Here is a 27895-nt window from a genome sequence, read left to right on the forward strand (position 1 = left end):
TCCAGTACAGTAAATATTAGGACCTTACAATGCTAACTAATTGTATATTGGGGCTAGGGAGAGAAAAGAAATACAATACAATTATAAAATCACATGTTGTCATCCACACAAAACTACATACTGCACTAAAAAAACCCCACATAAATAACACAGATACACTGAAGATTTCCAGTTAGGTACACTGAAGATTTCAGTTGCACAGTCCCATCCTGCAAGTCCCACTGCATTTTTTTTTTTGTAGGTCAACCCATATTTATATAAACCTGCTGTCAACATTATACCATAAACATCAAGAATTCAAACTAGGCCTACTATGGTGATACAATAAACCTCCACAAAAGTAGTTTATATTGACAGTGTGTGTGTGAGTGTCTGTGTAAGGACAGCCTAAGAGTATACATTAAAAGTAGCATTTTTAAAAAATGCACAGAAAGAAAGGGATGTCATTCTCTATCTATATATTTATCTATTTCACAAACACTCAAGAGTGGGAATTTTTTTTAAAAAAACAGGCGCTTGGGAAAAGATCAAAAAGAACACACAGAGACAAGGGAAGGAAAAGAGAATAAATCCATGCAAAAGACTGAGGTAGGAGGAGAAGGGAAATCCCAATACTGGTAGGGAAGAAGAACAGCTGAAAGAAGGGTTTCCTTCTGCTCAACTTATGACTTTCCTCATACATCTTCTAGGTTCCTTGCCACTAGCTTGCTTGTCCTGCTAGGTTCCTTGCAATTAGTTTGCTTGTCGCTAGCAACCCATCGAAAAGGCTTTTCTTTCATCCTTACCAGTGCCCAGGAAAATAGCAGGTCAGATTGCACTGGCGAAAGACTTTTCTCTCATCCTCTGTGGTAGCCCAGCTACACTACAAAGCAGAGGAAAGCCCCCCCACCCCATTCCCAGTGGCAAGCCTCAGGTGAGAACAGTCCCACCAGCTTGCATGAGTGTGGGAAAGTCTTCTCTGTCCTGGCAGAATTTTTGTGAACTAAGGCCCATTTAATTAGATGTAAGTAGTGTGTCTTATATTGATACACACATATACATACATACAAATACAAAATTAGACAAATGATTTGGATTGGGGCATATAAGCAAAAGGAATGGAAAATCTTCATCCAGGAACCCACAGTGATTCATGGCAGTTCTAGCTATCAGCTGCAAAATGTGACTACCATGAGTCAAACCCTATTCCAGATCATTTGTGAACAGCACTGACTCCAATAATCAATAGTTGTGGAATACCAGTGCTTACTTCCAACCATTTAACTCCTTCCATTTAACTTCTTCCTCTCTTCTTATTGGTTAGCCAATTTTCAATCCACAACAGGGCCTGCAATCTCATTCCATTATTGCTTACATAAACCTTGTTGTAAGGTTTTCGATATATAAGCATCAGATATATCAACATGCTTTTTAATCCTCTCAAAAAGCTCCAAAAAGTTGGTGAGATAGCACTTCCCTTTGCAAAAGCCATGTTGATTTTTTTTGTCTCAACAGGTCTTGCTCTTCTATGTGCTTTATAAATTTATCTTTAGAATCAGTTCCTAATAATAGGTAATATGAAGGTTTTGCTGCGCACTTTAAATTTCTGATGTTTACAACATGAAACTAACATCCTGGATTTACCATCATCTAAAATAATTCTTACTGGTTTTTCCCAATTTCCCATATTGAAAGGCAACCTTTATCAGTATGAAGCCAGAAAACTGGAATAATAATACTTTTTTAAAACGTTTCGACCAACTTCCTTGTTGATAAAATTCAATTAAAGGCCATATTCAGACTACTGCAGATGTAGAGGTCTCAGTACACACCCTGGAATGCAACATACAGTATTTTCTATCGTGTTAAAAATAGGGATGTTAAGATACTAAGCTCAGTTCCTAAGTGATTATATAAGTTTAGGTTCTTTGTGAGTTCTGTTTTTATTCTTCTTAGAAATGTAAGCTTGAAGCCTGAAGCTTGAAGACCTCTTTACAGGTAAATAGAGACAAAGGTTTTCAGTCATCACCTGAGTGATGAGTTGTTCAAACTGAGAAAAGAAGCAAAATCAAAGTTTTGTAGAAGAAGGTAAAATCCTATTGGGCTCCCATACCATCTGAGTGTTACTAAACTGATAGTGGCAATTACAACCCTTTTGTCCTCTTAAGCAGTGACATTCAAGTATACCAAACAGGAGACTGGTAGCCCTCTTCTTTGCCAGTGGTCATACTGGCACTGACAGTTACTGTTCTGAGTTACATTGCCAGAATCCTCAGTTCAAGGCCTCCTGCTGTATTCTACACCAAATATAATAAAATAACCACTGGAATCACAATCTGATTTTTCATAATATACTTCTCCCAAGTTGAATGGTAAGCTAATCATAAACAGCCGAGACAGCTGTGTTATAGCTTCATATTAATCTTTTCCAATTCCTAATATTTTCAAGTCTCCAATGTTAAGTATGTACACAAATTTCTTACCACATCGTTCCTATAAAGAACTTCCAGGATGTTACTGAGCAACTGGCAACAAGCTTCCAGGTCTTCCTGCCTTTCCAGATGATACTTCAGCTGATCTGTCATCATTGGCAGCAAAATCTCTCTGCAGTCTGTGTATTTTAAAAAACAACGAATTAAAGAGTGGTCTTAAAATTTTTATAATTGAAAATAGATACATTTATAGTTCCTGAAACAAGACAGTTTCAGAGGCTAGCTGTATTGGCATGTAGTAGAACAGCCAGAGTCGAGTCCAGAAGCCCATCAGAGAACAACAAGATTTTAAGGGAATAAACTTTCACGAGTCAAAGCTCCCTTTGTTAGATATCTGATGAAGGGAGCTTTGATTCTTGAAAGCTTATACCCCTGTTGTTCCATAAGGCGCTACTGAACTTGAATCTAACTGTACAACAATAAAGAATCTGAACCACCCATTTAATTGTAATGTAAGTTCACAGATTAGGACTGTTTGGCTAATGCAAAAAGTCATGATTAAAATGCTTTACTCAGACCACAAACACACAAGGATGGATGGATCCAAACCTTGGTGATGGGCAACACCAATTTCCTACTAATTACCACCGCTAAACCCAGTATTGTTCCTGGGGGTCATTAAACCAGTTCCAGTATTTCAAGGAGAACAACAAGCTGGAGGAAAAGTTCTACAAGTATAGCTCCACTCATGGTACTTTAGATTCAGCACTCCCCTTTTTGCAGTTTTCAAATCAGGAACTTACTTTCTGGTACTTAGCTGTCAAGCTGTGTGGACAGCCCATGCACTATAGTGCATATCAATAACAGAACTAACAATGAGGGAACTGTCTGCCTATAGTATTTCATCACTAACATGATTTTTTTTAAAGCAGCTGTTTTAAATTTTGCTCTGCAAGTTCTTTTTCCAGTCTTGATTATCAGGACACAGTGATAAGCGAATTGTACAGAAGAATATGTTAAACAACATCAAACTACTATTACATGTACTTCCCAGCACTGATTAATGAGTGACCTTGAAAAAAATCTATTGTCTGTAGGATTATGTTCTTGTTCACAACCCAAAGGCTGAAGATAGCTCATGAGACTATAATCACAAGCAACAATACTTTAGCATCTGTTCATCCTCTGCTACCCAACCCTAACCTACATTGATTAATGTCAGGTGAGCATGTGCAAGAATAAAGTATTAATCTTTTTTTTAAACAGATGCTCAGCAAAGCATCAGCCAAAGCAAAAAACCAGACGTTAACATCCATGTAAGCTGGTAGATTTGTTAACCCCTTTTAAACAGTGTGTTCTGAAAGGAGAAGGGTTTTGATATTTTGCTGATCACTTTAAACTCAATAAATTATAATTAACAATTTTTTTACATCACAGAGTACTTAAATCAATTAACACTTTTAATGAAAATTAAAACAGCAAGAGCTCGTATAAATGGCATATGTTCTACAGTCCTCTAAGAGCAAGAAATTCCTAGTAACTGGAAAATACAACCACTATATCATTCCCTGCTCAGCTTAATTTAAAAAATGCTTGAAACCTAAAGACATAAGTTAATTATTACACTGCATCATTTGCATAAACCCAAACCTGAAGAGGCCTTTATTAAGAAAAAATATACCTATACACTCAGACTTGCAACTTACATTACCCCTTGTTAATGTAATATAATTAAATTCATAATAAATCAAAATGACCTGTTGATCTGTAAAGGACTGTGAAATATCGAGAGAGCCAGATTTGAACAATGTTAAGCCACTTTGGGTCCACACTACGGATTATGCAACATAAGACCAAGGGGGGAAATGGGAAAGCACCTCTTTACAATACAATTAAATTTTGTATTTAATTCTAAAAAATGTTTCCTGTACAAATCTCCTGTTCAGTGAGCCTGAACACCCAGTTTTGGAGGTAGTAGTTTTCCAGTAGTCACTTGCCATCATGTGATTTTCAAAACAGACCCATGAAGTCTGGACTGGCAGTAAGTCATAAGAAGGAAAACCAAATGCCTTGTGTGGGGATCCAACGGGTTGACAAAAATTTGCCACAATCCTTAGGATCCTTCCACTAGCCGTATTTTACTTTTGGGAAAGAAAACACTTTTATCTACACATAAATTCAGAGCAAGCATGACTTCCAAGATTATTAGATCCCACCAAATACACATGGCACAGTCTCCAGAGCTGTATTCAGCAACTATGACAACATGAGTCATACAAAAAAAGTAGGGAATTTTATTCAAGTTTCAGGAGTAGCACAGCAAAGGACACTTTTATTATATGTGTCCTTCCCATGGTTAAAAGACCAGAAGCAATCTGCCTTTGAACCAAAGGATAAGAGTCAGCATTCCCGATTATTAACACCACTAGCAATTTAACTTTTCCAAGAAGTTAATAATATCAGAGATCACAGGACCATGCTCAGGACTATACCACATGTTCTGGTAAACAGAAAACAACTTTTAATTTCACTTAGAAAGCATATTTCCAAGTATATTTACCTCTGATTTCAGAATTTCAAATTCCTTTATCAATTCTTTTAGTTTTACAATTGAAGAGATTTTATAAATCAATCAGGTCTGGTACCAGAATTTTTTTAGATGTTTGTTAATGCTTTAAAAATGTTATTGGTAGTCTCTCAATACACAGAATGGCAGGTTTAGAATCGAAAGGTTAGGGTGGATCCAACCATTCTGAACATAACTTTCCTCCAGATTAAGAGGCGGCTGCTCCAAAATTTATTTACTTAAATATTTCTATATAAATGTTTAAATAAACTTTGTTAAGTAGAGTTCTGGGATAGAGATAGGATCCACCTCCACATTTTATCCCGGTTTCAGAGGATAATCAGATAAGAAAAAAACAGATAATGTTTTGCGAAAGGTTAACTGAGGTTCTTGTTTACAACTGAAAAAATCTTCAACATTCTCCCTCAGGTGACAAGCCACTGTCGGCTACTACGTAAATGGTAAGCTAATGAATGGGCTTGCAGTTAAATCTGAACTGGCAAAGCATGCTTTGTGCTTCCCTACAGATCAGGATTCCTAACTGGAAATGAAGCATTACATACAATTCCAGTCTGCAGGAAAACAGTGTTTGCCAGTTCAGGCATTTCTTAGCTGGCTACTTGCAAGAGAAGTCAGGATGCCTTGGGATCATTCATGATGGAACTGAGACCTAGAGTTTTTTGCAGGTTTACAAGACATCCAATGTAACAAATATGGGAACACTGCAGACCTACAATAAGTATTTGGCTGCTGTTAAATACTGACTACAATGCATGAAACACGCATATTTTCCATTGTTGTCTGTATATTTATATATCAAATATATGTAATTCTTAAATGTTAGCATTTGATTAGGGCCTGATAAGAGAAAAATATTGTATTAATTAGCTTTTTTTTTTTTAGATACATGCTAGAGAAAGCACCTCTGTACATCCAGGGAAATTTCCAGATTGCACATTTGATTGTATTGATCACTTTTTCGAAATTTGCAAAAGCTCAAAACATCTGACTTTAAAAGCTGGGTACATTTCAAATTTCTATGGAGTAGTCAGTCCATATTGTATGCATATTGCCCTGCATTTTCTTCTTCCTCCTAAAACATTGTTCTTCTGCTCTATACAATTGTTTAGCTCAACCTACCATAAGGCAGCAGCAGAACTACTCATCTATAAGCCTTCATGTATTTATTCTGCTGGATCAGACAAATTAATACATTTTAATGGACTTTGGGGCCAGGGGATATTAAATTACCAGTACTGCCTGGGTTGTCTTTGCTAGATGTTTACTTGCAAACAAACATTCTTAGTGCAAAGCAGAGCTGGGGGTGGAATTAAATATCCTCCAAACCTCACCCCGATGCTTGCTGCTTTCAAACGAGTTCACTGGTGTTCAGAGGCCAAAGCAGCTAATGCTTTGGCACTGATTTTTTCCTTTTCAAATTGTTATCTTTTTTCCCGTATAAAGCAGTAAGCTGTCTCACAGTCAATGAGATATGGCTAACAGTGTCACAAAGGGTATTGTGTAAAAAAAGGCTAACTCCCTTACTTTGCATTCAGTTTGCTCATTCTTGGTGACACTGGCACATGATCAGATCTAAATTACTGGATGACATTTTTGCTGGTTTACAGAAAGAGAACAATTTGAACAAAATATATAGTGCCAATGCAACAGCCAATCAAAGGTCTAGTGTGGGTTGTGGCATGAGACACAGAGCTGTGCAATAGATATGTTATCTGAAAGACCCAGGTTTGAATCTCTGTTCTGCCATGGAAGCTTGCTGAGTGACCTGTGCCAGTCACCCATATTCTGCCTAACCTATTTCACAGGTTTGTCACAAGAATAAAATGGAGAAAGAAATGTGGGTCATTTCAGATCCCCATGGGATATAAATGAGGTAAATAATATTTTAATGGATTATAGAAAGAAGTAGAAAGCTGTAGATATTGACTCCTCCTTTCACAACAGAAATGCCTTTATGGTTGCTCAATGAAATCCACTAGGGATCTTTAAGGTGAGTCAGCAAAAAACGAAGTACTTAAATCACAACATCCCTATGGCAACACATACTGTTCAGTCATACTACACAATCAAAGGAAGTGGTACTGTTCACAAAGTTCAGCATCCTGAAAACCTCAGCTTAATTTTTTTTAAAAAAAACCAGACTTCAGGGAAAGCCTATTAACATAGCCATCATAACCCCAACTATGGATGCTGATGAAGAAATTAAAGGTCTTTATGCAAGTGTCCAGGAAGATATTGACTGCACACCTAAACAAGATGTGCTGATAATCATAGGTGACTAAAACTCAAAACCAGTATGCTGATGATAGTCAGCTCATTCTGTTGATGGAGGGGGGGGCAGTCGCTGCCCCTGCAGCTCTACAGCATTGTTTGGAGGCGGTTGTTGGGTGGTTGCAACAGAGCAGGTTAAAGCTGAATCCATCGAAGACGGAGATCCTTTGGCTGGGCTGCAGGGGGGGGGGAGGGGGGGGATTTTCAGCCGCAGGAGTGGGAGGGGGCTATATTGGCACCAGCCTCCTCCAGATCCGCTTGGCCATGGGGGTCCACCTGGATTAGTCTCTTTCAATGGAGACCCAGAGTGGGCCCATGCTTAACCCGGGTTTATGCGTTTTTTCATCTTCCAACCAGGCCCAGCGGTTGTCCCCCTTCCTCTCCCGGGCAGACATTGCCACGGTGATCCATCTGGCAACGGTCACCTCTAGGTTCAGACTAATTGGTAACTTCTAAGCTTCTATCATGGGCCTTCCCTATATCGGTCTGATCCGGAAGCTGAAACTGGTCCGACATGCAGCAGCGTGTGTGCTCACAGGTGGTGCCTTTAGAAAACACATTCAACCTGTGTTACGTCGCTTGCATTGGCTCCCAGTTGAGTTCCGAATCATTCATAAGGTGTGGGTACTTACCTTTAAGGCCTTACGCAGCCTGGGACCTTCAGGACCGTCTTACTCCATATGTCCCTGTGCGGCCTCTGCATTCAGCAGAGGCCAACTTGCTGGTTGTCCCTAGCCCCTCGATGATGCGGCTGGCCTCTTCCCGGGCCAGGGCCTTAACAGCCCTGGCCCCTGCCTGGTGGAACACTTTGCCACCAGGTAGCTATCACATTGGAAGTCCTGTGGGATCTTTGGAGGGGAGTTCCACTTGGGAGCCTGTAGGAAGACCGAATTGTTCCACCGGGCATTTGGAGAGGCCGGCCGCTGATGTACATTTTTTGATGTACGCCTCTTCCCGTTTTTACACTCTGGACTCCTAATTTTTATGGGGCCCAGCTCTCTGGGTTTCCTCTTTCCAGGGTGGGTTTATGAAGTTTTATGAAGTTTTATGCTGGATGCCGATGTAATTTTGTTTAATCTGCTGTTTTAAATGGGGGTTTTAATGTGATTGTTTGTTATTGTTGTTCACCGCCCAGAGCCCTTCGGGGGAGGGGCAGTATATAAAAATGATTGTAAATAAAAAATAAATAAATAAAAAGTAGGGGACAAAGAATCAAATACTGTTGGCAGATTTGGACTAGGAACATGAAAGGAAGCAGGAGAGTGAGTCTTAGAATTTTGTGAAGACAACTATTTGTTCATTGCAAACTCATGTTTTAGGCAAACGAACAGATGATTAACTACATGGATATCATCGAATTATTGGTATAGAAATCAAATAGATTACATAATTGGAAGCAGAAGATCTAGAAGCTCTATCCTCTCTGCTAAAACAAAATCAGGATCTGATTGTGGTACAATGAATAATAAAATAAAAATTGATGTTAATCCTGAATAATGGGAACAGGTGTACCCTTTTCCAAACCAGAGTTCCCCAAATTAACACAATATTTGATTACATTTTCTCCTAGAACTATATATCTTTTTATATTGGCAATACAGTGATTTTTATTGGCTACAAGCTCTAATACTACCTGCAGTAAAGCACAGATAACATTGACAAAGACTGGTAGATAACAAATAGTGTGACAATTTAATGATTCTTTAAAGATTCTTTGATTTTTCCTTACCATGCTGTGTGAAAAGGTCAGTGTGAACTATTTCAATCAAACAGTACAGCTTCTGAATTGTGAGACGACCCACTGGAACATTCAGTATAAAATCTGTAAATAGTTTGCTAGTAAAAAGGAAAGAAATAAAAAGAAAAGGAACAGAAAATATAGTTTTTAGGGGTATGCAGCAACAGAACAGCTGGAGATTAGTATTAAATGTTTTTAAACTTCAAATTAAAGAATATATAGGAGTATCTGTAAACACTTCTGAAAAACAAATTAAAAAGTAATAAATGTGTCCAATATTCATGTAATCCCACCTTATCTGCATTTTCAAATGTGCTATACTCTGTTCAAAGTATAGCGACAATTTTTTGCTTTCACCTAGTTTAGTTAGTATGGAAAGTGAATACACCACAAATATAAGTGCCAATTTAACCGCTCATGTGGTAAAGAGAGCTACTTAACTTGCTGAAAGGTAAATTTAATGTTTAGCTAAAATGAGAGGAAAGAATGCTAAAATATCAAGGCACCCAGCTGGAGAAAAGTCTCTAATCCCTCTAGCTTGCTGGGATTCTATAGTGTTACTAGGGGATTTTAGGCAAAAATGTCAGCATGGCTTTAAAAAGCTAGAAGCAAAACTGTTAATATGGGATAACAAGTCTAAACAGCTTCTAAAATAACAAGACCCCTACATGTGTAAACATAAATTTAGTGGTGAAGAACTTTTCTACCCTGTGAAGCTTGTCCTGGAGATATTCTTTTTATGAGCCTCAGCTCTTTCCTACCACTTATGTAGAAAAGGATCTAATAAGAACAGCCCACTTTTAGCATATCCTTTTAGCCTGACTGAAGCTCAGCAGTTACACCAAGACCTCTTCTCTGATCCCAGATGTTAATTTAATTTTTAGCATCCCTTCTTTAACTCATCTGCCTTACTATACCCAAAACCTATCTAAATTCCCCTCTATAGTTTAACTGCCTGGATCATGTGAGGCTCTCAAAGGCTACCTGCTGACTTTAGTTACCTGATACTTCCGAGAGTCAGGTGCCCATCTCACTGGATCATGTACACAACAACAAGACAACCAAGCTCAATTTTACACTGGGGCATTTTTGTACAATCGCAATAATTTTGACACTACCTAATGATCATTATTTCAGTCTGCGGATATTACAGACCATTTGGTGACTATGACTTTCTCAAAATTCCTACCAAAATCAAATAGCTTTTATACATGTCACTAAAGATTTCATACCACATTTAATAATACTGTTATATTAACAACAATAAAATAACAACAAAGATGTTATTGTTCCTACTATAATCCTTTCCTGGTTTAAAGTTTTGAAGAGCTATCCCACATTATTTTGTTCCAGTTTTTAAACAGATTTTTAAAGTCAATCTCATAGAAGTGTCTAGATTATCCTGATGTGCTTTTTTTTGCTTTTAACCTAAGTATTAGATTTATCTCCTAATAACTGTATAAACACACACAGAGTTAAAGGAGGAGAATATGATTCTCTCTCGACTATTCTGACTACTTAAAAAGAAATACTACCACTATCTTGGTATCAACTCATGGAACAAGCAAAGATCAGAATATTTGTAATGAAAAATGTATTCAAAACTAAGGTGCATTATACTATGAAAAATAAAGAATAACCATTAAGATTCTAAATCCCCAATAACTTATGATCTTTGACATTTTACTTTAAAATTTATTGAGATCAAAAACATTTGTCTGGGGAAAATATCTATTCTAAAAGTGATGTATGTGCATTCTATATGTCTTCAAGATCTATAAAATAGCAACAAGTAAATACAGTTAATCTTGGGTGCAGATTTCCAATGCAGCAATGAAATACCCATCATATACATTCTCTATGAATGTTAAAAGCAAATGAAATCAGTAAAGTAAGAAGCAAAGCTAAGAAACAAAACACACTTTTAGGTTCTTATTTATATAGGTAATACTTACCTAAGTTCTTTTGGATCAAACACAAGTTTCACATCATTCACAATAGTAGGCAAATATTTAAGTGCAGCTCCCTAGAATTGAAAATAAACATACTGTTTGATAATATATTGTGATCACACACAACTGAATTCAGGTTCTAAGGTATTTAATAATCTTGGCTCCTTCTTTCTCTACACTTAAATGTTCTCTGCCATGCTACTCTTCATCCCTGGAAACTACCTCCAATCAATGCTTCACAATTTCCACAACAAACTTTTACAACACAACCATTCCTAAACCACAACACCCTTGAGAATTTCTGCTCATATCTCCTCTTTCACTCTTAATACTGATATCATTACCCAGAGCAAAAGACATCTGGTGAAGAATGTCTCATTGTAAACATGAGATAAAGCAGCTTTTTCTTTGCAAGCTACCAGACAACTCACCCAAATCTCACATTCAAGAGTAACGACGTTTCAAATGAATGTGGGAAGAAAAGATCAATTTAGGTGTCCATTACAAATGGCAAATCATGATCCCTCCTACATGCTTATAACTTACAGAAATTGTCCAGGGTCGCCCAGTCACAAATGTTTACAGTATTAATGGTTAGAGAAGAAATGATAAAACTGAGAAGAAAGCAATATAGATAAATACAGATTATTTTTGCTCTATCCAACTACTCATTTTGGTTCTGCCCAGTAGAATTATTTGATTCTCTGCCCAACATCATGTACTACAAATATGAGGAACTCTTTCTTGATGGTATATTCAATTTTTCTTGAAGATCATACCATGTTCAGAACATTATAACTGCAGATCATCATACCATGAAACATTATACCATCCTCAGAACCTTATAAGTGCAGATGTTGGCCTACAGCCTCTGGCAAAATGTTGGCCTCTGCTTGTTTGTTGCAGACATCCCACCTTCATAAGTGTGTAAGGCTATTATGCTACACAAATTTCGATTCTAGCTACAGTAATTTTAGCTTATTATCTCCCTGATATGAAATTAGTTCACTGCGAAAGCCAAGTTAGTCCTGCCCATGGGCTATTGAGTGCCCGTGTCATAACCTACATTTAATTATCTATTAGCCTTCAAACTTGATAAGTAAAAAATAACTATGGATAGTGTGTAATAAGTACTATTTTAGGGTGAAGTTCAGGATACATTATTCAGTATAATTATTTTAATTAAATCCATTAGCATATCTTTATATAAGATAAGGACTATCAATGATACAAAATAAGCTTTTCCTTGAATAATGTATGAGATAATTATTAATTTATATGTTTCTCTAGATGAAGTCTATTAAGCTGATTTTTGTTAGCAAAGAATAAAAGAGACATTCACACAAACCATAAATATAGGAGTTTTCTCTTTAAGAAAAGAACAAAGCTTTCCACACTAGATAAACCAATATTATGGACTCTTTCAAGACATCAGAACACATCCGAAGTCACTAACACCAAAAGATTCATTCCCACCTCATGGTAGTTTTTATAAGAATAGTGTTCCTGACATTCTAACAGACATGTTTACAAATAATGGATCACATCTGAATCATGTCATTTCAATCTTACAAAAATTCATTTTAAGCTTGATGAGTTAAAGCACGAGTCCCCAACCTGCCACCCATGGGTCTCATGTGACTCCCAAGCCTCACCCAGTCCAGTTAATGGGTGTTGCCTTCCCACATCTTTCTCCAAGCAAGTTTTCTTCCCCCCAACTGCCATTTTTCTTCTCATGATTTAGGGATGGCTGACAGGCAATATGTGCATCATGCATGCAATTTAAAGCAAACTTAACGCCATATCTTCTGCTCCAAGTGGGAGATGCCCTTACAATCACTCTGCTCCAAGTGGGAGATGCCCTTACAAAATCAACATCTGTCAGATTCAAAAGGCAGCCCTGCTGGCATCCACACAAATACTATATTCATATGTTACAATGTTCTGACCTCTGGGTGAGGCTTGAATTGTAATGAAAGGTCATCAACCAGCCAAAGAACTGGCAGCTGTGATATCAAACAAAAGTTTGTTTGCTATCAAACAAAAAGTAATATAACAATACAGTTAGCTTCAGGCAGTCCCTCTTAGCTTAAATATTTTGTATTTCTATAATCATTGTAATGGATTTTGTTGTATATTGGTTAAAATAAAAAACAACTTTCCCTAACTTTTCTTAATTTAACATTTGTTCCAGTAATTCTAATATGAAGTAAAAGTTGGCCCTCAGTTTTTCAAAACAAATCAATGGATACAGAAACATCTACATTTAGTGTCTCAGATCTTATTAAAATATAATATAGCTGGAAAGAACAAAGGAAGGCAAATGGTTCTAAATTGGTTTAATCAGAAAGCCCATTAGCACAGCGCAAGGTCAATACTAATTCTTATGAAAGCTATGCCAAGACTGTAACCTTTACTCTATTTTCAAGCTGTAGTTGAAATGAGACTCTGTATGATTAGTGGCATCATTACTATCTTGGCTATTCCCAGATGCTGATATACATGAGTACAGGAGCATTAATTTCAAGAAACAATAATCAGATACCAATGCAACATCAGGAACAATTACCAACAATTAAGCAGTTAGTTAACTTCTTAACATTTTTAATTAGAATTAGTAACATACTTGTACAGCACTACAAAGTTCACAAACCTATTTCCATCAAAGCAAAAGTGACAGTTTATTCAGTATTCCAACAACATGGATTTCCATAATCACTCACTAAAAGGATAAATCAAACTAGCTCTTCACCACTCTTAGATGTGGTACTTTAAACAGTGCTGGTATGTGTGCGCCAACAAAAATGAAAGGATCTGTTATCCTTCTGAGACTGAAGGACTCTTAGGAGAACAAAAACTAAGAATACATTATAGGTAAAAGTACTAAATGGAGCAAAAGTGCGGATAAAATGGGCAGCTATATGTATTTAAGTAATTAGCTTATTAGGAATAAAAAACATGGGACCAAAGTGCAGAAATACTTTTCTAAATGGTTAGCAACTTTTTCATAGAAGCATTTTTGTACATCTAAAAGCAAGAGACTCAACTACCAACTGTGACAATATCTATGTATACAAACAAAAGGCTTGACTAAAGATCAAGCAGTCAAGATTGATCAGTATACATCCATGGGAGCTAGCTTGGTCCATCATAGAGTTGCTGTGAAAGACCAGCTTTGCAACTAATCCACAAGTATTACTGGGTAGCACTCACAAATTTCTGCAATTCTCTTTACTAAGAAATAAATGACCAATTTGCGAAACATTTTGCAGATAAAATTCTTCTGTCCTTTCTGATTTGTCTGTTCTATTCAATACAACAACAATTCCCGGCAGCTCTGCAGTTATCCTCTGTCTGAGTTTCAGGAGGTTCCCATGTGCAGCCTTGCCATCTGGATATAGTCATCAGAAAGCAAAAAACCCAAATACTTCACTGTTCATCCTGGCTGTTTCAAGTAGATGGAGAAAGGGAGAAAGCAGTCCTTGTATTATTTAAAGAAACCACAGCATAACTAACACAGAAGAACTCTTCCATCACTGCTTCTTGAGTAGAACAAAATTCAGGCTAGATCCTAGCCTTCCATACTGGGCATGGTCAGCAAATATATTGTGGTCTCTCAGTTCTTAGGTCTTTACGGTTTCTATTTGGATTTTAGTCTAGTTTTACCACTGAAATAGCCATGGTTCTCTTGAACAATCTTTGTCCGTAGGGGAACAAATTCCTTAGTTCTCCTGGACCTCTCGGGAGCTGCTCAACTACCTTTGATGTTCCAGGCTGGGTCTATGTATGAACACAATTCTAGGAGAGTGTTACAGATACATCAAAGCAACTATCACCTAAGCATGAGCTCGTTGGAAGAAGGATGGGATAAAATGTAATCCATTAGATTAAATTGATGACGGAATATCAAGTTGCAAAACATAGCTGTAACTGTAGTTAACGCATAAGTATTTCAAGGGACACAGTTCAGAGATAAAGGATAGCTCAGAAGTGCAGTACCACTGTACCTGAGCAAGATCCCAGATCCCATCCCTGACATCTTCAATTAAAATGAGAACAATCAGATGGGCTGGAAAAGAGAAGAGCAGGATCATTGTCACCTACCTCTGTGACTCCACCAAAAGAAACATGGAAACTTTCAAAGTTATCAGTTCTCTGAAATCAGTTTATAAAATAAAGAGGGGAAATGCAGTTGGTTGAATACAATGCCTTAAATGCAAACAACTGCACATTATGTTCCACACAGTGTTTCCTGCTTTTTGTAAGCTTCACTCCCTCCACTCAAACTCCAATGTATTAGGGACTTCTCTGGAACAAAATGCAACTCAACTCAACAGAAGAACTTCCAGCTTTGAATAGTAATGAGCAACTGATCCATTTCATGTGTGAGCAGAAATACATTATGGTCATCTACAGGGTACTCTGGGTAAAAACGACTGTCTTTGTAGTAGTTAGTGAGTTTTGCATCCAGTCAGCCATATTTTATTTTTATTTTATTTCTAGCCTGTACCTTTTCCCAGCAAAGCTGATTGCATGTGTGAATTGGATTACAGTATTAGTCAAGAGGTACAATAATTAATGAGTTTATTCATTTCAATAGTTTCCACAACCTATTTTGCCTTCAGTTACTTGAAGACAATATGTTCACCATGGGATGTTTTCTGTATCTTTCTAGGAATCACATATATTCTGACAGAAAGATCAACCACTGCAAAGTTAATTATTCCTTAATGAAAGTGACACAGTTCACAGGCAGAGTTATTATAGGAAACAAATTTCTCATTTATTTAAATCACTAGGTATTCTGTAACAGAATATGAAAAGGCTATTTTCTAGGCTGATCAGAATTAAGAGAACTGTAATTTCACAAATCATCAATTGCTCCTGGATCAGACCACAACGTAAAGCCTATGATGAGAAAAGGGGGGAGGCAGGAGTGAAACTGTAACATGACACAATTAGAATGCATAATTACTACATTCTCCCTGTAAAAATGAATATCTCAAGTATAAAAAGTAACTAAATACAGAAATTTGAGATATGCTAAGCCTGTTGCTAATTATTCTACCAGTAGCACAAGGTATTATTAGATTTGTTTTCACTCATGCTACAATCTTTCAGCAACACATTTTAAGTCCAATTCAAATAAAATAAAAAATAGATGTACACAGTGAAGAAAGCTTTTACATTGTCGAATGCACCTATTGCTCTTGAATGATATGGCAGCATTTTAAATTCTTGTATCCAGCTGGTCAGGATATCACAACTAAAAAGCATATAACTTTCATATGCATGTATAAGAATGTGTTACACTCTACCAGTACAGAGTGCATTAATATAGTCTGGGTCCAGAGCTGTATAGCTACCACTGTTTGACACCAATCAATTTTGTGGTGGTCAAAAAACAGTTCTATTCATACAAACTCACAGAAAGACTGCCTTGTCCAAGGATAAGAGGTGGACCAGCAACATACATGATTAAACACATCCAAATCCATACCATTTAAGGAACCATAATAAGAGACAGTTTTGAATGAAGGATGTATGACTTTCTAGTTTTGCCTTTTTTTTTTTGTAAAGGTGCTTATTGGACAAGGGTCTTTTATAAACTATATCCAATGCACCTGTCATGCAAAACTGCAGCTTAGCAAAGACAGATATGTACAACTGCCAACTCAGGGTTTTGCCTCAAAACCATACAGGAGAATCAACACCTTATTTATACTATTAAATAACTGAAATTTTATGCCTATTAAAGGTTAATAAAGATAAAGATAAAGATAAAGAAATAACTGAAATACCTAACCTCTCAAAAGCAACAGGATTAAGGCCCCACTACAAGATATGTGGCTACAAGGTATATAATAATATATGATTTTCCACTATAATAATTATGGTGAGGAGACCATTGCACAACTCACTCTCTAAATATCCCCGCCTTCTCCTCTCACATACTACAATCTAATTAGACTCATCTACTTTTGTGACATTATATTCATCCACTTTTTGTGGCAATAACCTTATGCTATAGTCACACCAGCAGGCTATGGTTAACACTCTTTCAAATCCAAATTTCAAATCTCCATCTTAACCCAAGTTTGAAGAGAAAACTCAAACCTACAGTTTGCCAGTACAGACAAATTAGTCTGCTGCAAAAACGTACATGTTTACTACTCTGGTTACAAGCAAAGGGATGGAGAAGTATGCAAGTGCAAAACTTCTCGGCTTCTTATATACCAATACATTATGATCTGTCGTCATGTCTAGAACAAGGTGTTGTCTTAAATTCTTAAACAGATTGCCTTTCAAATCAAATTCAAAACAATAAACTTAATTTTTTTTCTTCAACCATGATACTTTATATAGGACACTTTGAAATGTGGTACTTCACAGTGTGGGAAGACAAACATAAAATAATTTTATTTTAGTATCATACCTTCACTATAACAGTCTGATCAGACACACTACTCATCATCTCATTGATAGATTTAAAGAGCTGAAGCAAAGACTCCTTAAAGTCAGCTTCTCCTTTGTTTTCATACAGTCTGAAAAACAAACAATATAAACATAGTTAGAGCATATAAGAAAAGCTGGATTACAGTTAGATATATGTGAAGTGAAAATTGCAGGAGAAACATTAACAATTTGAGATATACCAAACATACCACATCAGTGGCAGAAAACAGGAAGACTTGAAAACTGTTAAAGGAGAAACCAGCAAAGCAGGACTACAAATGACCATCAAAAAGATAAAAATAATGACTACTGAGGAAGTTAGCTTTAAGGTGGTTGGTAAGGAAACTGAAATTGTTCATGACTTACCATTCCTTCGCTCAACCCTCAACCAAAAGAGAGACAGCAACCAAGAAATCAGAAGGCTCCATGTACCGCCAAAAGACAAATCAGTAAGGTTGTTTTTTTTTTAATTAGATTTTTATACCGCCCTATCCCCGGTAGGTCAAATTAAGTCTGAACTGTTCACAGAAGCTAAAATGACCTAACTGAGGCAACTGTGCTTTGGCCATATTATGAGAAGACAAAACTCACTGGAGAAGACAATATTGCTAAGAAATGTTGAAGACAGCCAGAAAAGAGGAAGCCCCAATATAAAATGGATTGAATCTATAAAGGAAGTCACAGCCCTTGGTTTGCAAGACCTGAGCAAGTCTGTAAACAACAGGAGGACATCAATTCATAGAGTCAATTTTGGAGGACATCAATTCACAGGGTTACTATGAGTCAGAAGCCACTTGACAACACTTAACACACGCACAGAGTGAATCCTATTTTGAAGAAGAAACATTCTTTACCATGATTTTCTGATCACTGACAGACAAAATATCCCATGTATGGGGTTTCCAAGGTTACAAATTAGCTTCTATAAGTATCCAAAAGTTGTAAAAACAGAAAAAAGTACTTTTCATATTAGCAGAGTTGTGCCTCCATCTTTCCAACACAGAATACTCAGGCTGGTCAGCACTCTCCTGACTGAAGTGATCATAGTACATTATGACTTTTAGAGGCATATTAAACCTCTAGTGATAGTCTTATATTTTTAGATATAATCATTGTATCACTATTTATTAAACACTTCTCTTTCAAAAAGAACTAAAGGTCAGGTAAGTTTGCTTAAAGCTCAAAGTTGGGAAGATCATTATCCTATTGGTAATTTATGCTGAAACTATGTTCTTTTTTCCTTCATCAATATTCTTCTGAGGGGAAAAAATCATTGAACCAGTACTGAATAATTTTGTCACAGAAATTATTTCTTAAACCAAAAATTGTAACAAAGACCACAGAAGGTACATTTTTGACATTCTTACTGGTATTAATTTACTTCATTTATACCTTCATCTTTCTACCCACAAGTACACAAAGCTTATACAGTACAAGTTGTCTTCTTAATAAATGTTATGTGCTAGCATTTAAAAAAAACTTTTTTGGTTCGGTCACTCAGATACACACAAAGAGCCAGAATACAGAATGAGATCACAAATCCTCAAAAGATTCCAATTTTATCTGCCTTGGAACAATAGTAGCATTATTCTCTACTGCTTGCAAGGACAATTAATACTGCTGTCAATCAGTACCATACTGAACACTGATGCCATCTAATTTTCTAAAATGCTAATTCAAACCAATGTGATCTCCAAAATAGCCCAAAATAGACTAGCCCAGGAAAGATCCAAGTTCTAATCTCCAGAAAATAAATAATTTACACATTGTCAGTACCTTGTGAAATCTGTTACAAAATAATGTGCAGATTGTAAGTGCTGAGAAATTAATATTAATCCTAATTCTAATCATCCAAATGCATCAATAGATTATCCTGAGTATCAAGGAAAATATACTGAACTGTCTTCTATATTGTCAAAGACAGATATTTTCAAAGACCCTAAAATTATAATATAACCTTCACTAAGCATTTTCATTATAGCCAAGAAATTATCTACTGTTTGCATTTCAACTCTATGGCAGTTTCAATATTTCTTAAGCATCTCTATTATCAAGTAGGAGTGTGAGTTTAAGAATGAGATAATATTATACCATTAAATTTGGAGTTTTCCCCTAGTTATTCGGACATATTGCCTTTCTAGAGTCAACAGTAAAACAAACCGAATGAATAATTAACCCACAGGAAAAACAGTGTAATGCAAAATAATCATTGTTCATTTCATTAGAGAGTAATATAAAGGAGTATTTTCCATATGCTAAAAAAAGTATTGATTTCTTTGAGCTGAGTTCATGAAGTTCTGAGTTCATGTCCCTCCTTTTCATAAGCAGCCTCCAAATAGCAGGGCACTTTCATGGTATGGAAGGAATCAGGTAAACCACCTCCTATCTCTCCTCCATCAAAACCAGCTGTGAGCAGAGGTGGGGAAAAAGAAGCTGTGACTCAATTCCCCTTTACTGTTGCAGCACCTCATCTTACATCACTTTTTGCTTGTATGGCCCTCCCAATCCTCAGAGAGGAATTTCAAAACAGAAGGCAGGCTGCTTGTGGAAAGTGGGGAAGATCCACCATGCCAATTCCTTTTGTGAACTCTTCTGCTAGATCAATTCCCATCAGCCCCTACCAGCATGGCCAATTGGCCATGCTGACAGAGGCTGATGGGAATTGTAGTTCCTGAACATCTGGAGAGCCGCAGGTTCCCTACCCCTGTGCTAGATGCAACCCAAAGTCTAATGTTAACAATCATTAGTACAAAAACTGAGACAATTTTAAAAAGTGGTAAGACCAAAACCAAGATACATACTGGTTGAACAAAATTCTTGACCGTACAATAAATTTGAAGATATATTCCAAAGATTTCATAGCTTTGAATAGTTGATCAGTGACACCAGCGTTATCCACATAGGTTCTTAAAACTTTTGTCAGCTTTCTGTAAGGAAAGTTTTTTTAAAAAATATATTATTGGCAAATTAATAAATAACACATTCTGAAATGACAAATTTATGTACAATGGACAGAATTCAGAAAAGGATGGGATCCCAAAAAACAGACAAACAATTCTAAATGTCTGAAGAGAGATTTGGGCCTGTACTTCTCAAACAGCTGCTATAAGCCACTTAAAATGCAGGGAAATTCAAAAGGTAGGAAAAAGGAAGAAACAAGGTGCAAGGGAAAACGTTTTATTTGACTTTTTAGATTCCAGGGGATTTTGTTATATGTTTTGTCAGGGGATCTAATAAAACAAAGTTAAAATCAATACAATGAAATCAATAAATATTATATAATTTAGAATAAACGTTCAAACTAATAATTAGAAAATTTAAAAAAATTAATTTCAACACACTGAGTATGACATAGGGAACCTAGCATACTCTCTAGTGTGATATAAAAAAAATTTCACACTAGAATGTAAGGTTTCCTATACAATGCTCAAAATGTGATCCAATTTTTAATTAACTCTAATTATTGGTTTGTACAGTTATTCTAAACTATATAATATTTCTTGATGCAGTTGGATCTATTTTAACTTTATTGTATTAGATCCTCTGATGAAGCTTATCACAAAATGCATAGGGATCTAAAAGGTCAAAGTATGAATTTGACAGAAAACTATTATAAAGTCTTCCACAGATGGTATTTAACATCAGTTAAAGTTTCACCAGTTATAGTTTTGAAAATGTGTGCAAACTGTTCCCCAATTTCTTGGAACTACAAAAAAAATCCATATGTATTTCCATACATTGTGGTCCTGTAAAAAGGTTTCGATGTTCTGGTTAACAGTTCATAGTTTATTTCAAAAAAATTTAAAGACAAAATTATATATGAATCCGGAAATCTTCCTATTAGGAATATTCAATATTGAAGTATTAAATGAGAATGATTCCTTGTTTCTTTATATGATTACAGAGTCAAAAATGACTTTAGCTAAAAGCTAGAAAATGTCCAGCTGAGGCAGAATGACTGAATAAACTATGGGAGTATTTTGAATTAAATAAACTAATTAAAATGCTGAAAGAAAGCCCATTAGAAAAATGAGAGAGAATATTGTCTCCCTGGTTAGAATTCATGAAAGAACAATATGGCTCAGATTTACAGCCCAATCAAAAGGTGACAGGCGGGTGGGGATGACGCCATTCCGGCACCACCCTGCCCACTCCAAGAGGCTTTCCAGTGGCGCCCAAGTTTTTTAAAACTTATCTTTAACTTCCCTATAAGGGGAAGCAGAAATACACTGCAAAAATCGCAGTGTATGCCTAAGCCCTGCTTCACCAGCACAAGAGGACTAAACTCGTGGTGGAAGCTAATTAAGGTCAGCTTCACCCCCAGGAATTAAGGTCGGCTCCACCATGTCAATGCAGCTCAGGGTAGCAGAAAGCACCAGTGGAGAGCTGCACGCAGCAGCTAGCTGTCCCAGGGCTCAGAAGCAGCCAAGCACCAGCGTAAGAGCCCAGGGGGTCACTTTCTCTAACAAAAGCATGTGCCACATGCAGAGGGGGATTCAGTCCCCCTCCCCAGATTGGACTGTTACTCTCAACTGGGTTTAAGTTTTAGAACTGAGTGTGGATATTGATTTTAGATGATATTGCATTAATTTATCTTCTTTTTGGTTTTTTTTATTCTTAATCTTCTGTATGATACAAATTAGATATCCATATGATATATATTACCAGAGAGATACAGTATAAGATAGTTGTTTCTTGGATGAATGTGAAGATGGCGGTCAGGAATATCTGCATGATATTGATTTAAGTGCATTTCTTCTTTTACTTCTTTGTATGTATTCTTTTTGAGGAATTTAATAGACTTTATTATTATTATTTTTTAAAGGACAAATGAACTGTTCTTGTTTGCACACAGTCATTGCGTTTTTTTCCTCCAACTTACCAGTACATTTTTTCCCAATTGCTGGGAAGCCAAAGCCCACAAGAACTGGATGTCAAGTCCTGCTCCCTGTACCACTTCCTTCAGAGGTGAGGCTGGCAGCAACTAGAGACAAAGAATTTTCTGTGGTAGCCCCTTATCTTTGGAATATCCTCCCTCTCGAGGTTTGCCTGATATCTACTCTACTTTCTTTCAGGCCTCAAGCTAACACATTTTTTTACCCAGCTTTTAATTTTAGTGTCTCATCAGCATTTTAGTGGTCTGCTTCTGTTTTATAGATTGTTTTTATTATGTTTATATTTATTGGCTTGTTTTTAATGTTTTTGAAATGTGTTGTGATTTTAAATTGTAAGGCATCTCAGGTAGGACCATGAAAAGATAACGAAGAAATAAATAAAAATAAAACAAAGCACTGGATGTTATGATACAGGTGAACAGAAACAGTCATTGTTAAAAAGAAAGAAAGCAATGGGGAGAGAAAATCCAGCTGGGATAGTACAGGCTCTTAAAATACCCTAAATGAACTTTTTAGATTCCCACTCAAAAAACTGAACATGTGTACACTGACTGCCCTATTTCCATGCATAGACTTCACATTTGATTTAGCTATGAGAAGCAAGACAGAAAAGAGTAAGGTAAAAAAGGATAGCTTCCCCTTCTTCTATGAAGATGCATACAATGATCTCTGTCACTATACTGAGTGCACTGCAGCAAATTAAATATGTACCATGAAGCAAATATTTCTGCACCACCATTAATCATATTTTTGAGTATACCCATTTTGATAAATGCCAGCCTGTTACATGACAAAATACTGTTCATAGTTTTATGTGGTACTGTGATGCCATTAAAAACAATTGGAAAGAAAAGTGCAAGTGACTTCTAATCAGGCCAGCTACAAAGTAAATTCTTTTTTCTCCCATTTCCATTTACAGTTCTTTGCTAAGTAAATGTAGGTTAAAAATGTTGCAGTGTCCTAAATGAATTAAATTGCAAATGATAGTAGATAAGATTAAGATTTGATTTAAATCCCTGTTCTGCTTGCAGATGTACTGTGTGTACAGTTAATACGGATGACATTAAATATTGACAAAATTCTTAATACACAAACTTAGCAATGGTTACTAATAATGTTATACGTTTTGTAATAAAATTAAAAATGAACAATACATTCTAAAGGCAACTATGCATGTTATACAAGAAATACCACTACTGCATTTATATTTGAGCTTCCATTTATCGCCTCACGTGAAGCAATCATTATGGCCAAACAACATTTATAGCACCTCTCAAAATACTAAACAAAAATTTTTGTGGATTTTTTTCTCTCTTTTCTTTCATTGTATTGCTATGTTTACATCACTTTGATCCTATGTACTTCAGAATACAAAAAATGCATAACTCACCCATTTGACATAAAAACTTCAATAAATTTAAGGGAAAATAATTTTATCACAATTTCCCAACTATGATACCAGCATTTTTACCCAGAAAAGAGGTTCCAAAGGTATAAAAGAGTCCCTACATGGCTCCCTTTGCAAGTACAAGAACTTTGAGTGAATCACATGGTCTTCTCGCACATCAGAATATTTGAAGCTACAAATCAGGGTAGAATGTGTGTTCGTTCCAGAACATTGTAATTAAAGCTACCAAACAATTTCAATTTTTGAAGTCTTGAAAAGTAATAGTCTTCTTTTAAGTTAACATGAATAGAATATGCAATACAGATTAAATGAAAATATTCCTCAGACACAACTTCTACTGTACTGCAAAACCTAAAATGGCTTTCAGGAGCACTGACCTACCCATATACTCTATAACAGACCACATTTTAAAAAAAATACTAAATTTTTAACAATACCAAAATAAGACAAATCTACAACACTAACAGCTCAATCTGGAGGTGGGGGAGCAAATCACTGTCAAGGGGGGCAGGCCAATGCTTGCAGATTTGCCCTCTACCAGAACACTTATCCTGGAACAGGGGCAAATGTGCCAGCATAGTGGAGGTATTCTGGAGGCATCGCCTGAGTGGAGCCGACCTTAGTCAGTTTCCACCCTGGTTTTGCCTCTGGATATGCCCCAGCCCAGAGTTCGTATTTACATCACCCTTTTAGGTAGTGCAAGTCATTGACGCCAATGGAGGGCTTTTCAGCAGCAGGAAGGTTTTGTTTTGTATTTTGCCTCCCTGTGCCACCAAAACGCCCTCTGGGGATGGTGGAATGGTGCCACAGCAGCACCAGCCCCAACCGCCCAGTGCTCTGGATTGGGCTGTAAATTGTAGTTGTGAAATAAGAATATCCCAACTGTGTTTTCTGTCAAGTATCAATGTTAATACTTTGTATCACATGATCACTGGATCCAATGAAGCTGCCAGATCGCTGGCCCATAGTTTTCAGTATTGTCTGCTCAAACTGGCTGTGTCTTTCCAGGATCTCAGGCTGTTCTAATACCAGCTATATGAGATGCTTAAACTTGACATATTTAAAACCCACTGTCATCCCGAATGGGAACTAGGGGTGAATACCATTTTTTTCAGCATTTTTCAGGTTTGGTTTTAATAATCCCAGAAATTTTTTGAAAAACCCAAAAATTGCTGAATCCCCACATTTTTTAATGGGAATTTGACATTAAACCCATATCTGAAAAATTCCAGCTGCCTCCAAACTTCACCTGGGCATCAGAGTTCAAAGCTGAACAAAAGAATTAGACATCATTCAGCATCAGCTTTTCAGCCCCCTTTTGGCTTTCTCCTATGCACACTCCTAGCAGCTTACAATATCATTATCACCACAACAAATACCCTATAAGGTAAGTTAGTCTGAACCAATGAACTGCCATGGTAGAATAGAGATGCAAACATAAGTTTCCTAGACCCTACCCCAGCTAAGGATAAATGTGCTACCTTCTGCATTCAAAACATGTGTTCTGTCACTGAGTCAAAGCACTGCCAATATACAAACCTTCCCCCTCGTTTCTGTAATCTGTGATAATATAATTAGGTTAAAAGGGCATATACATCCCAATACGGTAATATAGTTCACAGTGAAGGTAGACACTAGCAATAATCATTCACACAAAACAACAAATCTTGTTTTACTTTACAGAATGTTAAATACCGCAGAAAACTATAATATTTTTCACAATTAAGGTATACATTAACAATAATCATTTACATAAAACAGGACAAATCTTGTTTCTCTTTACATGCTAAATAGAACGCACCTATTTTAATGTTAAATAGTAAAGTACCTATTTTAATGACAATGAATGGACTTTGACATGTTTAAAAATCAGAGAACACTTAATACATTAAACTGATTACCAAATGCTGGCCCAAGCTAGATGCAAAAAAAAAAAAAGCTCTCACATTTTGGTGAAAGAGAAGGAAATAATTAATATCCCTGAAGGGAAATGTAAATCATGGAACAGAGAAGACTATCTTTTCATGAAGGTGTGACTTGTTAGCAATAACACAATGATGATTTCCTCATCTCTTCTTTCAACCTTCTAGGTCCCTGCTCACAAAGAGAACTTGCATTTACAGCTGCTGAGAAACAGCTCTTGTCAGACAATTACCAAAATCAACTCAGTTCAGCTTTGGCATGAAGAAAGTAGCCTTCAAGTTACCCATCTAATAATTTTGGAATCCATTTTGAGTAGATAAATCTAACAAGAATAGCCATAATAATAATGACTTCTCAATCTAACCAGTATTTAAAACATTATTTCTGGATTAAAATATCATACTTACGTGTATGCCAAGGTAGCACTGAAATGTTTCTTAATGTAGGTTTCCAAAACAGGATTAAAATGCTGGAATTTCCGGTCAGCAATCAATCCAATGATGAATACCTATCCAGTATGAAAGAACAAGCAGTTACCTCAAAAATATGATATGAAAGAACTCCAGGGTTAAGAAACTGTGAAAGGGACCTCACTTGCACACATTCCATTCAAAGGGGAAATGGCCAAGCAGAATTTTGAACAGGCAATTAAGCTTGCAATGCAATCATATTGTGGGCTTTACAGCCTGGACTTCTGACATCTGAAAAAGCAGCTGGCGAATATGTTTGTTTGAACAGTAGCAGTACTGAAAATTGATAGCATTGCTTTTTTGTGGAATGCACAGCTTATTTCAGTTTATTATCCTTCATAGTCCTTTGCAGATCTCTTAGAAGCTACTACCTTTGTTGAGACAAAGGTGCTAGGTTTGGAGTTGCCAATGGAAAAAGCTGATGGTATGGGATCATCCCTGCTTTCTCCTCCACACTTGAGCCTCTTTTGACTCCAGGAAAGTTTATTGCTGGGCTTGAGGAACAGTCCTGTATTAACAGGGACACCAGCTATATATTGAAAAGGAGAAAGGGAATAAGCTCTCTTCCTGTTTCCTTCTGCAGGATCCTCATTTACATGGCTATTAGTGCACTCAAGTCCCTCAATGCCAAAATAAACTTTCAGGCTCAGAAAGGGCTCCAAAGAGGAGGGGAGAGGAAGAAGAATAACAATTCTTATGAGTGCACAATGAAGAATCCAACCTCTAATGGAGATACTTATATAACTTGTGTGTGTGCACGCATCTGTGTGCGTGTGTTATATAAAGTACATGCAAATTAGAATGCTTCACAATACCTTATAATGTTCACAGAGTCAATATCTCCTATATTGGCATAATTCTCAAGAATGGAGCATGAACGACTCCTTAGACAGTTAGAAAGGTTTGTCATAATACTTTCAAGAGCCCAATTAAAGGCCATCTGTTCACCATTTACTGAACCTCCAATGGTTTGGCATCTAATATTAGAGGGTTCCATCTTTGTGCATGGCTATTGAACTGAACAATAAATAACACAGCAAACTTTTGAACAAGTTTCCAGAGTGTCTGACAAAACAAGTGCTCTAGGAAGACTACATTTTCCAGAGTTGCAGGGCTGCTAATACAGAAGGGAAGGCAGCCCTTATATGTGATCTCCTCAGATAGTGTAAGGTAAGCAGGATAGATACTTTGAAGGGAGACCATTAAGGAAGATTTTGCAAAAGAAAACAAAGGCAAACCACCTCTGCTTCTCACTTGAAGACTCTTGGTAGGGTCACTATAAGTTGGTTGCAACATGACAGCAGTTCACACATAAACACACACACACTTTTGCAGAAAATGTAGTTCAGTTTGCCAAGTCTAATTCTAAACTGAGCTTTAAAATGCTGTCTGCCAGCAATTCTACATAACAAATGACTATTACGAGCAACTAAATGGAATGCTGTCTTATGTCAAACAATTTGATTGTCCTGTGCTGATAATACTACACATTGCAACACATAAAAAGGATCACAGCACAGATTTTTACTGTTTTTTTGTAATCAAATATAAGGCATCCAAAAACAGACTTCTATGTCTTTCCTGAATCTTATTCCTCTGCATCAAATTGTAGTCTGAAGCAGCAGCTCTAATTTTCCATTTGTATTGTTTTCTTCTACAAATTTACAAGATTTCAAAGTTCTCCATAGCCTTACTTTTCACCACCAGGATCACACATGATCAGCTCACTTTTAATAAGTTGTTCCCTCCTATGTTTGATTTACAATCCAAATTATCATTAATTC

At 36.5% G+C, this 27895-nt stretch overlaps 2 protein-coding genes across 3 annotated transcripts in view; one reads left to right on the plus strand and one right to left on the minus strand.

Moving 5' to 3' along the window:
* Positions 1-27895, minus strand: part of DOCK1 (dedicator of cytokinesis 1) — a 508395-nt gene that overhangs the window by 378606 nt on the left and 101894 nt on the right. For both annotated transcript variants that reach the window (XM_048505444.1, XM_048505443.1), the window contains exons 21-26: positions 26049-26149; positions 20217-20342; positions 17396-17504; positions 10963-11033; positions 8999-9105; positions 2463-2590 (exon numbers count right to left, since the gene is read on the minus strand). In XM_048505444.1, coding sequence (XP_048361401.1) covers positions 2463-2590; positions 8999-9105; positions 10963-11033; positions 17396-17504; positions 20217-20342; positions 26049-26149 — 642 coding nt within the window. The remainder of the gene's footprint in view (positions 1-2462; positions 2591-8998; positions 9106-10962; positions 11034-17395; positions 17505-20216; positions 20343-26048; positions 26150-27895) is intronic.
* Positions 1-27895, plus strand: part of INSYN2A (inhibitory synaptic factor 2A) — a 138223-nt gene that overhangs the window by 102280 nt on the left and 8048 nt on the right. The window lies entirely within an intron of this gene.

This window comes from Sphaerodactylus townsendi, linkage group LG08 (assembly GCF_021028975.2).
Source record: "Sphaerodactylus townsendi isolate TG3544 linkage group LG08, MPM_Stown_v2.3, whole genome shotgun sequence".
NCBI lineage: Eukaryota > Metazoa > Chordata > Lepidosauria > Squamata > Sphaerodactylidae > Sphaerodactylus > Sphaerodactylus townsendi.